The 12,649-nt window shown below is 51.7% G+C and overlaps 1 protein-coding gene across 1 annotated transcript in view; it reads left to right on the forward strand.

The window, feature by feature from the left end:
- LOC119956135 (rho GTPase-activating protein 22-like) overlaps window positions 1-12,649 on the forward strand; it is a 325,941-nt gene that overhangs the window by 21,835 nt on the left and 291,457 nt on the right. Inside the window, exon 2 of the mRNA XM_038783034.1 lies at window positions 11,890-12,089. Within this exon, the coding sequence (XP_038638962.1) occupies window positions 11,890-12,089 (200 nt within the window). The remainder of the gene's footprint in view (window positions 1-11,889; window positions 12,090-12,649) is intronic.

Genomic DNA, 12,649 nt, shown 5'->3' on the forward strand with positions numbered 1-12,649 from the left:
TTACACAGATAGAATAGAATAGAATAGAACAGTACAGCACAGAACAGGCCCTTCGGCCCTCGATGTTGTGCCGAGCAATGATCACCCTACTTAACCCCACGTAACCCGTATACCCGTAACCCAACAATCCCCCCATTAACCTTACACTACGGGCAATTTAGCATGGCTAATCCACCTTACCCGCACATCTTTGGACTGTGGGAGGAAACCGGAGCACCCGGAGGAAACCCACGCACACACGGGGAGGACGTACAGACTCCACACAGACAGTGACCCAGCCGGGAATCGAACCTGGGACCCTGGAGCTGTGAAGCATTGATGCTAACCACCATGCTACCGTGAGGCCCATAATGTGTTGGGCTCCTCCATCATTGAGGACAGGAATATTTGTGGAGCCTCCTCCCCCAGTTGGCTGCTTAATTGTCCGCCACCCTTCACGGCTGGATGCGGCAGGACTGCCGAGCTTGTCTGTCACTTAGCTCTATGTGAACAGATCAAATAGCCGATGTAATCACCTCCTCGGGCATTCACAACTTGACTCATTCTTTGGGATAACGAACAAAAGGAATTGCAAAGCTAATGGACCAAATGGTTGGGAGCTTTGACCCATTAAACCAAACTTGAAACAAAATTGAATAACGTTTTTCTAATAACTATATATTTTGAATGATCGGCAATTAGCACATTTCAAAGTAAAATACTCCAGGCTGGATTCTCCGTTTCCCGATGCCGATATCGGAATCGGCGATGGGGCAGGGAATCCCTTCCCTTCCGATGCCCAAATCGGGGCGGCAGCAGTTTGGTGCTGGTTTTCGAGTCGCCGCCCCCTCTAAAATGGCAGCATCACGTCGCGCGTTGCATGCCGTTGGCGCATCATCGGAAGGCCCTCCCCCGATGCTCCTCCCCCGATGGGCCGTGTACCCGACCACGCGGTTGACGTGTGATTTGAGCCTCGGGAACCCGGCGTGGCCGCCGCCGACTGTGTCCAGCGCAGCCACAGTCGGCCGGGAGCCGTGCTACTGGCTCGGGGGGGGGGGGGGGGGGGGGGGGGGGGGGGGAGGGGAGGGAGGCTCCCGCAAGGGCTGGAGGGACTGGTGGGAGTGGCCAGGGGGTGTCCTGTGAGGCCGTATTTGGCAGGTTGGGTCTGCGCACGGCCGGCACCATGTTGTACGGCGTGAGCGTTGCAAGGTCATTGCCATGCGCATGCGCGGCCATAGACCCGGCCACTCTCCGACCGATTTTGGAGCAGGAGCCGGGCGTTTTACCCCACGCCGCTGCTAGCCCCTCACCGGTCGCGGAATCGGCGAGTGTTCGGTGCCAAATTTGCTGTCGTAGAACACCCGGCAATTCTCCGTTTCAGCCGGCACTTAGCCGCTGGAACAGAGAATCCAGCCCTATGTATTTCTAAACCCTGGTGCACTGCTCTTATTTAGTGATGAGACAAACATTTGAGCTGTTTATGTTTGGTCAGTGATCATATTTTTCAGCTCTATTTGTTTTTTACAATTAGACCCACTGAAGACTGTCACAGCCGAGCAGCCTTCCTGAGCCGGCTTTTTATTCTGCTGAGGGCAGGGGAAGGGTTGTCAATTTTTCTATTCATAACTTCCAGTTATAAATATATCAAAACCCCAAACAATGAATTTATTGGAACCTAGTGCTCAGTTCTGGTGACTTTTCACTGGGCTGTTGAAATGTACAGAACATCTGCAGTCACGTCTTTGCGCAACGTTGTTGTTACAAATCTGTTCTGGCTATTATTTGTTGCCGCCATAGTGATCCGCATTGTTAACCATTGCTAGACCACAGTGGCTGCTTTGTGTAGACAAAATGTTCCAGTTGTTCAAACTTTTGCCCATTCAGTAACTTACTGAGGGCTTGTGCGAAAATTGGGGGAGCTGCCTTACAGACTAGCCAAGCAACAACCTGACATAATCGTACTCGCGGAATGATATCTTACAGATAACATCCCAGACACCATTATCCCCATCCCTGAGTATGTCCTATCTCATTGGTGGGACAGACCCAGTAGAGGTGGTTTACAGACAAGAGGGAGTTTCCCTGGGAGTCCTCAACATCGACTCTGAACCCCATGAAGTCTCATGGCTTCGGGTTAAACATGGTGATGTACCATCAATTGTACGCGAGGCGAGTGATTTACCAAAGTCAGGCTTTAATTGACTAGAACACAGCTCTGCGATCGTCTACAATGGAAAGGGACGATCGTCAGGCGTCTGACCATTTATACCTCATTAATAGAGGCGTGGTTAACTCAGCCTCTCGGCCAATCGGTCGAGAGGCACATGACCGACCAGGGCCAATGGTAAGCCGACGTTCTGGCCCAATGGCAGACGAGTATGCAGATCATATCACCACACATGGGCAAGGACGCCTCCTGCTGATTACCACCTTCAGCCAATGAATCAGCACTCCTCCATGTTGAACATCGCTTGCAGGGAGTAATGAGGGTGGCCAGGGCAGGGTGCAGAATATGCTCTGGGTGGGGGACTTCAATGTCCATCACCAGTGTAGCTCGGTAACACCACTACTCACCGAGCTGGCCGGGTCCTAAAGGCCATAACTTCTAGACTGGGTCTGTGACAGGTGGTGAAGGAACCAACAAGAGGGAAAAACATACTTGGCTTCATCCTCACCAACTTGCCTGCCGCAGATGTATCTATCCATGGCTGTATCTATGGGAGTGACCACCACACTGGATCTTGCAAAGGCTGTGGTCCCTGACAATATTCCGGCAATAGCACTGAAGACTTGTGCTCCAGAACTTGCCGTGCCCCCAGCCAAGCTGTTCCAGTACAGCTACAACACTGGCATCTACCCGGCAATGTGGAAAATTGCCCAGGTGTCTCAAAGGTGTACACAAAAAGTGGGACAAATCCAACACAGCTAATTACCACCCTGTCAGTCTACTCTCAATCACCAGTAAAGTGGTGGAATGGGTTATCAACAGTGCTATCAGGCAGCACGTACTTAGCAGCGCGGTAGCATAGTGGTTAGCACAGTTTCTTCACATCTCCAGGGTCCCAGGTTCGATTCCCGGCTTGGGTCACTGTCTATGGGGAGTCTGCACGTTCTCCCCATGTCTGCGTGGATTTCCTTCGGGTGCTCCGGTTTCCTCTCACAGTCCAAAGATGCGCAGGTTAGGTAGTTTGGCTATGCTAAATTGCCCATAGTGTCCAAAAAAAAGATTAAGTGGGGTTACTGGGTTACGGGGTTAGGTTGGAAGTGTGGGCTAAAGTGGGGTGCTCTTTCTAAGGGCCAGTGGAGATTCGATGGGCCGAATGGCCTCCTTCTGCACTGTAAATTCTATGATTTTATGAATAATTAGCTCACTGATGTTCAGGGGTTTGGTTAGGGTCACTCAGCTCCTGACCTCATTACAACCTTGGTCCAAACATGGACAAAAGAGCTAAACTCCGGAGGTGAGGTGAGAGCGACTACCCTTGACATCGAGGCAGCATTTGATCGAGTGTAGCATCAATGAGAGTCAATGGGAATCAGGGGAAAGCTCGTCAATGGTTGGAGTCATACCTGGCACAAAGGAAGATGGTTGTGGTGGTTGGAGGTCAGTCATCTCAGTCCTGGGACATCACTGCACGAGTTCCTCAGGGTGGTGTCCGAGGCCCAACCATTTTCAGCTGCTTCATCAATGGCCTTCCTTCCAACGCAAGGTCAGATGTGGGGGATATTTGCTCGTTGATGTTCAGCTCTATTCACAACTCCTCAGATATGAAGCAGTCCACATGCAAATGCAGGAAGACCTGGACAATATCCAGACTTGGGCTGACAAATGGCAAGTAACATTCACACTACTCAAGTGCCAGGCAATGACCATCTCCAATAAGAGAGAATCAAATCATCGTCCCTTGACATCTAAATGGCATTCCAATCACTGAATCGCCCACTATCAACATCCTGGTGGTTACCAGTGATCAGAAACTGAACTGGACTAGCCACATTAATACTGTGGCTACAATAGCAGGTCAGAGGCTGGGAATCCTGCAAGTAACTGACTACCTGACTCCCTAAAACTGTCCACCACCTACAAGATACAAGTCAGGAGTGGGTGGAATACTCTCCACTTGCCTGGATGAGTGCAGCTCCAACAACACTCAAGAAGCTCGACACCATCCAGGACAAAGCAACCTGCTTGATTGCTCCTCCTTCCACAAACATTCACTGACACACAGTGGCAGCCATGTGTACTCTCTGCAAGATGCAGTAAAGGAACTCACCAAGGCTCCTCAGACAGCACCTTCCAAACCCGCGACCATGGCTACCTTGAAGGACGAGAGCGGCAGATACCTGGGTACCCACCTCCTGGAAGCTCCCCCCTTGTAACTCGCCAATCTGACTTGGAAAAAATCCACGTTGCTTCACTGTCGCTGGGTGCAAATCCTGGAACTCCCTTCCAAACAGCACTGTGGGTGTACCTACACCTCATGGACTGCAGGGGTTCAGGAAGGCAGCTCACCACCACCTTCTCCAGGGCAATTAGGGATGGGTAACAATTGCTGGGCCTAGCCGGCGAAGCCCACATCTCATAAAAATATATATATTTTAAAAGCAACACATGCTGTAGCACCAAACCATTCAGCTGTTTCTCATCCCGAGGAGGGCTGGGGCTCAAGGAGGAATGGGGATGGAGGGGCTACTATAGTTGAGTTTCTGAAAGGGAAAATGAACCAGGGCTTTTGTTCCTCATCGTTCTTTAATGGCCTCTCACTGCGAAGTGCACGTTAAGTGAGAATAGGCTTTTAGCACTGCTGCCTCATGGCGCTGAGGTCCCAGGTTCTATCCCGGCTCTGCATCACTGTCCGTGTGGAGTTTGCACATTCTCCCTGTGTTTGCGTGGGTTTCGCACCCACAACCCAAAGATGTGCAAGGTAGGTAGATTGGCCACGTGAAATTGCCCCTTAATTGGAAATAAATAATTGGACACTAAATTTTTTTTTTAAGTGAGAATAGGCTTAGATGCTCTCTGGAAAGAGCCAATATTGTTCTCAAGGCTTAGCGCATTTGGAATGGCTGACTGAAGATTGTCCCATTAGCTTGTGGGCATCTTAAGCTACCCCCCACTCCAAAACCGTCCATGTGCTTGAAAGTAGAAAGTCGCATCTGTCACGTGGGCCGTGGTACCCAAGCTTTAATTACAGTCCCTTCGCCTGCGAGGAGCAATGGTTTGAATAGAGGGCTTTCACTACTGCAGTGGCTGCTGGGATGGTCCATCCTCCATAGCATTCAGCAAGACAAATAGTAAATGTTTCCAGGATAATATGTATAGGCATGAGATCATTAATTAGTGCCGACCTTCAGTAGATGTAGCAGCCCTGAGAATGCATTTTCTTATCTGTTCAAACCGATAGAGAGCGATATTTGGCACATTGAGTAACAGTTACAAGATGCAGTGTTACTACAGTACTGGAATTTCTCCCCAGTACAACAGGCTCAGAACGGTATCCTATTGAAGATCACTTCAACCGAGTATTAAATCAAAAGCGATGACGTTATGGAAAGCTCCACTCAGTGGAGAACCTGATTAAATTATTTAACTTCACCTTACAATGAACTGATGCTTTGCAAACTTTAGAACGAGCTTGCTGATCTACTTCTCCACTGAACCGTACAATGTCTCAAAGGACCTGTTAGCCGTGTTAATACAAAGACAGAACCTTGAGGACCATTCAAAGATCCGTGCTTGATTGGCAGTGGTCTGGTCAAAGCCAGCAGCAACAGATACTTCAATAGAAAAGAAAACAAATCCAAGAAAGTATGAATGAGTCGGAGGGGGGGGGGGGGGGGGGGGGAGGGCACACAGTGGTTAGCACTGCTGCCTCACGGCGCTGAGGTCCCAGGTTCGATCCCAGCCCCGGGTGACTGTTCGTGTGGAGATTGCACATTCCCCCAGTGTCTACGTGGGTTTCACCCCCACAACCCAAAGATCTGCAGGGTAGGTGGATCGGCCACGCTAAATTGCCCCTTAATTGGAAAAAAATAATTGGGCACTCTTAATTAATGAAAAAAAAGAAAGAAAAAAAGAATTAATGAGCAACTTGGTAAAAAAAGCAACATACTATTGAAGATTTTTGTCTTGATTCCAGCATAATATAGAACCAGATATAGTCACACTCAGGACATTGTCCTTTGCAGAAAAAAGGAACATTACATTATTTTCATCTAGATAAAAGCTTGGGGGCCATTCTCTGGTTCATTCCCCATGGCCAGGGCTTGAACAATCAGAATCGGGCCTCTGACGTAAATCTGAAACAAATGCTCAGCAATTAACAGTTAACTGTTCCCTGCTGCATTCCCTATGGCAACGCCTTGACCAGTCAGAGCCCACTTGTCAATCAACAGCACTCTCTTCTCAGACAGTAGAAATTATTGTTCCCTTTACTGTTGGTTTACCTTGGGGAGCTGTCCTGATGAGTCCAAATTGAAAAGCTTCAACAGTATACCTCCTTTGTCAACAAACAGGGAAGTGGCCATCGAGGTTCAATATTTTCCAGCACCAATTGCCCATTTTGTCGAGTTGGTTGCACGGCTTTGTTTGGAGTTCCTGGAGCACTAACGGGCTCAAGCGCAAATTAAATTATCAGCAGCCAGTACGCAAAACTGTCGAGCTTTTGTGGAACTTTTAATGTTCATAGGCTCACCACAAAAAGGCCGACCTCAGGGGAACAAGCATTGAAAATAATACCCCTCCCCCCCCGGGGGGCTAGGAGCGGTGGCGCGTGAATCCCGAGCGCCCGGCCTTGACGCTTGCAACCCGCGCATGCGCGGTTGCCGTCTTCCTCTCCGCTGCCCCTCAAGATATGGCGGCCTGATCTTGCGGGGCGGCGGAGGGAAAAGAGTGCGTCGTTTACAGATGCCGGCCCGACGATCGGTGGGCACCGATCGCAGGCCAGACATCTGATGAGCACACCCGTGGTGCTCGATCCTCCCTCCGCCCCCCCCCCCCCCCCCCCCCCCCCCCCCACAGGCCCCACACTTACCGGTCGCGTGATGTTTAGGGGCTGTTTAGCTCACTGGGCTAATCGCTGGCTTTGACAGCAGACTAAGGCAAGCCAGCAACACGGTTCGATTCCCGTAACAGCCTCCCCGAACAGGCGCCGGAATGTGGCGACTAGGGGCTTTTCACAGTAACTTCATTTGAAGCCTACTCGTGACAATAAGCGATTTTCATTTTCATTTCATTTCATGTCCACGCCGGCAGCGACCAGGTGTGGTTGACGCCGGCATGAAGCGGTCGGGTTCGTTAGGCCGCTCGGCCCATCCGGGCCGGAGAGTCGCCGGTGGGAGAATCGCGGTGGGTCCCAGGGCAGTGTGTTGTGATTCGCCCGGCCCTCCCGCGATTCTCCCACCCGGCGTGGGGAGCGGAGAATCGCGCCCGGGGAGAGCGTGCCGACTCCGCACAGACAGTGACCCAAGCCGGGAATCGAACCTGGGACCCTGGAGCTGTGAAGCAAAGGTGGTACCGTGAATTTATTCTGTCTGAAAATGCACCTGAGCTACAGGTGGGGCAACAGTTGGTGGTAACTGCGGTCTCCAAACATTTGAACATGGGATACTGGGGGAGGAGTACAAAAGTATTCCGAAATCGTTATCTTGTGTTGTTTAGACAGGGTATCGGTCAGTGAGATGCTCAAATATCAACATTCAGCAACTAAACCAAGAATGGATATGCTCCAAATGGGGTCAAATGTCTCACCACCATAGCTGAGACCAACAGGAAGCGATGGGAAATTGGCTTCAGACGGCTTCACTTCACTCACAACTAGAACCCTCCAATGGATTGTCATAACTGGATTATTGAATTCTTACTGCAACATCTTAAAATATTTATTTTCTAACTCTCAATGCTTCTTGACCACATCAACCCATTAGCTTTGTTTTAAAATGATTTTGGCTGCATATTTCTGGAAACCTGTCTCTAATGTAAATGGCGCCAGGATCAACCACTCAGTTGTGTTTTCTCACTTTCAAGGGAGAAGGTTGTGGACTGAAGCCACACTTCAGCACAACACTGAGGCTGCCGTGTCAGGGAAGTGGTTAGCACTGCTGCCTCACAACCCCAATGACATGGGTTCGAATCCCGGCCTCAGGCGACTGTGTGTATGGAGTTTGCACGTCCTCCACGTGTGTATATAATAATAATAATCGCTTATGGTCACAAGTCGGCTTCAATTAAGTTACTGTGAAAAGCCCATAGTCGCCACATTCCGGCACCTGTTCGGGGAGGCTGGTGCGGGAATTGAACCCGCGCTGCTGGCCTTGTTCTGCACTACAAGCCAGCTGTTTAGCCCACTGTGCTAAACCAGCAGGGTTTCCTCCGGGTGCTCCGGTTTCCTCCCACAGTCCAAAGATGTGCAGGGTGGGTGGATTAGCCATGATCAATTGCCCCTTACTGTCCAAAGGTTAGGTGGGGTTACAGGGATAGGGCAGGGGAAGTGGACCTAGGTAAGGTGCTCTTTCAGAGGGTGGATGCAGACTTGATGGGCCAAATGGCCTCCTTCTGCACTGTAGGAATTCTATGATTCTAAGTCTTACATTACTGTAGGCACCGTCACTCAGATGAGAAAAGAGTGATATCACCAAGCACATCTTCAAAGTTGGAGAACAGCTTCAAAGCAACCGACCCCCCCCACTCACCCTGCCATCTTAAACATTAACTCCCTCTACCACCGACACACAGTAACAGCTGTGTGTACCATCGACAAGATGCACTGCAGGAAATCACCAAGGCTCCTTAGACAGCATCTTCCAAACCCACGACCACTACCATGTGGGCAGCACGGTAGCATTGTGGATAGCACAATCGCTTCACAGCTCCAGGGTCCCAGGTTTGATTCCAGCTTGGGTCACTGTCTGTGTGGAGTCTGCACATCCTCCCCGCGTGTGTGTGGGTTTCCTCCGGGTACTCCGGTTTCCTCCCACAGTCCAAAGATGTGCAGGTTTGGTGGATTGGCCATGATAAATTGCCCTTAATATCCAAAGATGTGCAGGTTAGGTGGATTAGTCATGATAAATTGCCCTTAGTGTCCAAAATTGCCCTTAGTGTTGCGTGGGGTTACTGGGTTATGGGGATAGGGTGGAGGTGTTAACCTTGGGTAGGGTGCTCTTTCCAGGAGCCGGTGCAGACTCGATGGGCCGAATGGCCTCCTTCTGTACTGTAAATTCTATAGATGGACGAGAGCAGCATATACCGGAGAATCCCACCACCTGGAGGTTCCCCTCCAAGTCACTCACCACCCCGACTGGGAAATATATCGGCCGTTCCTTCACTGTCGCCGGGGCAGAATTCCCTCCCTAACAGCACTGTGGGTGCACCTACACCATATGGGCTGCAGCGGTACATGAAGGGCGCTCACCACCACCTTGCCAAGGACCCATAGGAATGAGCAACAAATGGTGGCCCAACCAGCGATGCCCTCGTCCCATTGAAGGATGAAAATTGGATTTTTAGCTTGATTGCAAAACCCAAAGATTTGGATATTTGAGTGGCCAGCTCCCTAGCTACTGGAAAGTTTAGTTAGAAAAGATAATCTGATCGGAGAACCCTCGTTACTGCTGATTGCTTGCAATCGTCAGAATGTGCAGTTGGTGATTGTTTTTGCAGCTGAAGAGTATCAAGGGATTGTTTATGCACAGCTGAGCAAGCAGATAGAAGCTCAGCTTAATGAAAAACAGCATCACTGACAACGCAGCTCTCCCTCAGGAGTGTCAACCATGAATTAATGTTTTACAAAATCCTTGGACATTCACTGGTGACATCCGGAATTCTCCAGGATTCTCTGTTCCCACCAGCAGCACACCCTGCACCTGCGGGTTTCCGGGCAGAGGGTGGGTGACGTCAATGGGAAATTCCATTCACAAGCAGCAGGAGTAGTGAATCCCGCCGCCAGTGAATGGCGCGCCGCTGGGAAACACGAGGCGGGGGACCGGAGAATATATTTCTTTCAGGATTTTAACAATAATTTTCTTCAATAATTTAGCTTTGAAGCCAAAATGTTGAAAACAAGATGGTGGCTATGAATTGGGCCCAAGTTTCCTTCAGTCTGGCAATGGAAATTTCAAACACATTGGGCGTGATTTCATGGCTGCTTCGTGCTTGAGCGAGAGCGCTATGCAGACGTTAGATCGTGGGCGAGGACAAAATCGGGAACTGTGCCAGGTGCCGATCGGTTTGTGATCTAACCAGCCTGCTCGAGAACCGAATCCCACCACGGTGTGGTGGGAAACCAATCATCACCAATTAAGGCCGTTAACGGGAATGACCCCCTATCTAACGGCCTCCCGTGATCTATCCGCCTCCCCAGCAAGCGGTCACGCGGGCGCTGATTACTATGTCTTTTAAAAATGTGAAACTGGCGGAAAGGCCGCTTTGGGGATCTGAGGAGGTGAGTACTTCGATCCCGGGCAGTGAGCCCAGTGGCACTGGGGTTGTGGACCCAGTGCTCGGGGATGGGGAGGGGAGGAGTGGAGAGGGGGGGGCAGGGGTGGGTGTCTCAGCGCCCGTGGGATTGCCATGCCACCCCCGGGATTGTGTGTACCCATAACGGGGGCTACCCTGTTCACGCCTGTCAGCCCACCCACAACTCCCACCAACTGTGGCAGCCCCTGGGTCAAAGAATCGCCCGGGGCCGTCGTCAATCCCGCCCCCCCGCCATGTCCCTGAGATTCAGCAGGGGTGGGAATCGCGCTGTGCCGGTTGGCGGGGCCCCCTGCGCCAGTCAGCGGGCCCCCCGCGGCGATTCTCCGGCCCGCGATGGGCCGCAGTCCCGCCGCTGACAAGCCTCTCCCGCCAGCGGGAATCAAAACACCTACCTGACCGGCGGGATTGGCGGCGCGGGCGGGTTCAGGGGTCCTGGGGGGGGGGGGGGGGCGCGGTGCGATCTGACCCCGGAGAGTGCCCCCGCGGTGGCCTGGCCCGCGATCGGGCCCACCGATTGCCGGGCGGTCTGTGCCGTGGGGGCACTCTTTTTCTTCCGCCACCGCCATGGCGGGAGCGGAAGAGACCCCCTCCCCTGCGCATGCGCCGGTATGATGTCAGCAACCGCTGACGCACCGGCGCATGCGCGGACTTCCGCCGGCCGGCGAGGCCTTTCGGCCCCGGCTGGCGTGGCACCAAAGGCCGTTCGTGCCAGCCGGCGGAGTGGGAACACTCCGGCGCGGGTCTAGCCCCTCAATAGGGGGGGGACAGCGCTGGGCGCATGGTCATCGGAGGGTGAGTTGTGGGGCGCGGGGATGGCATGCTGGGCCGGTGCCAGTGGGTGGGTGCCAGCTCACCCATGCAACCCAGTAAAGGTCATTGACCTTCTTACGGCACTGGGCACCGATCGTCCTGGTGACGCTCCCCGCGCTGACGGCCGCTGCAACTTCCTCCCAGACTACAGAAGCTGCCCTGTCCGAGCCGTGTCTGGATCAACCGCGTCCAACAGTCTGGCCAGATGGGCATCCCCGAATCATGCGGTTAGTCTCCTCGGTGGCATGGCTGCCAGCTGTGTGGGTTTTGCTCTGCGAGATCGGTTTAATAGATGCCCCCATCCTTGTTAGCGGGGAGCTGTCAGGCGCGTTCCCGGCGAATCAGCCGACAGGATAAGCATTTGCGGCGCGAAGGCTTAGGGACCTCGTTACGGGGACCAATTAATGCTGAACACCGGTGATGACCTCACAGGGCCAAGTGTCGGGAAGCTTGCGGAAGTTCCCGCTCGCTAACGCACCTTTCCGGTAAATGGCGGCCATTATTTTTTTGAGGATGGCGATGTCACAGTTTGACTTTAGCATTGATAATTTCTGTTGAATATTTACATTGGTACATTTGAAAGAATGCGTTTGCAGCTCTAACTTTGTTATCTTTGTCCTTACCAGCTCGATCTAAAAGCATGGTGATGGGAGAGCAGAACCGAGCGTCCAGTAGGCCGTCCTCCCCAAGTCTACGGGATAAAGCACTGAAATCGGGATGGTTGAAGAAACAGAGGAGTTTCATGAAGAACTGGCAGCAACGTTGGTTTGTCCTCAGGGGTGAACATCTCTACTATTACAAAGACGAGGAAGAGAATAAGCCTCAGGTAATGCGGAGATGCCATATTCTCACAAAGGCCACAACCACAACACATTTTCTTTGACCTTGTAAGAGATACACAGACTCGATGGGCTGAGTGGCCTAATTCTGCTCCCATGTCTTATAGTCTTATGGTCTTATTGTTGACCATTCCTGCATCTTAACCGTCCAGTTGACTTGTTGGAAGGCAGCACAGTAGCATTGTGGATAGCACTGTGGCTTCACAGCTCCAGGGTCCCATGTTCGATTCCGGCTTGGGTCACTGTCTGTGCGGAGTCTGCACATCCTCCCCGTGTGTGCGTGGGTTTCCTCAGGATGTTGAAAGTGTTGGGAAAACAGATAGATTCTTTTTGGGTTTTAGGCATGACTCAAAAAGGTTGCTCTCAGATAAGAAGACCTCCGGCTTTAATTGAAGAGGCGCTCCCCTGCCCATCAGAGCTGGGACGTTTGTTACTCTATCACAACCGCACACTGTGTGAAATGCTTCTTGTGCTGGTCAATATCTCGCAGAGAGAGCTTGTTTTTTTTTTGACCACCATCTGATTCATAAGGTGCATGGAAATCTTC

The sequence above is a fragment of the Scyliorhinus canicula genome, chromosome 22 (assembly GCF_902713615.1).
Source record: "Scyliorhinus canicula chromosome 22, sScyCan1.1, whole genome shotgun sequence".
In the NCBI taxonomy this organism is placed as follows: domain Eukaryota; kingdom Metazoa; phylum Chordata; class Chondrichthyes; order Carcharhiniformes; family Scyliorhinidae; genus Scyliorhinus; species Scyliorhinus canicula.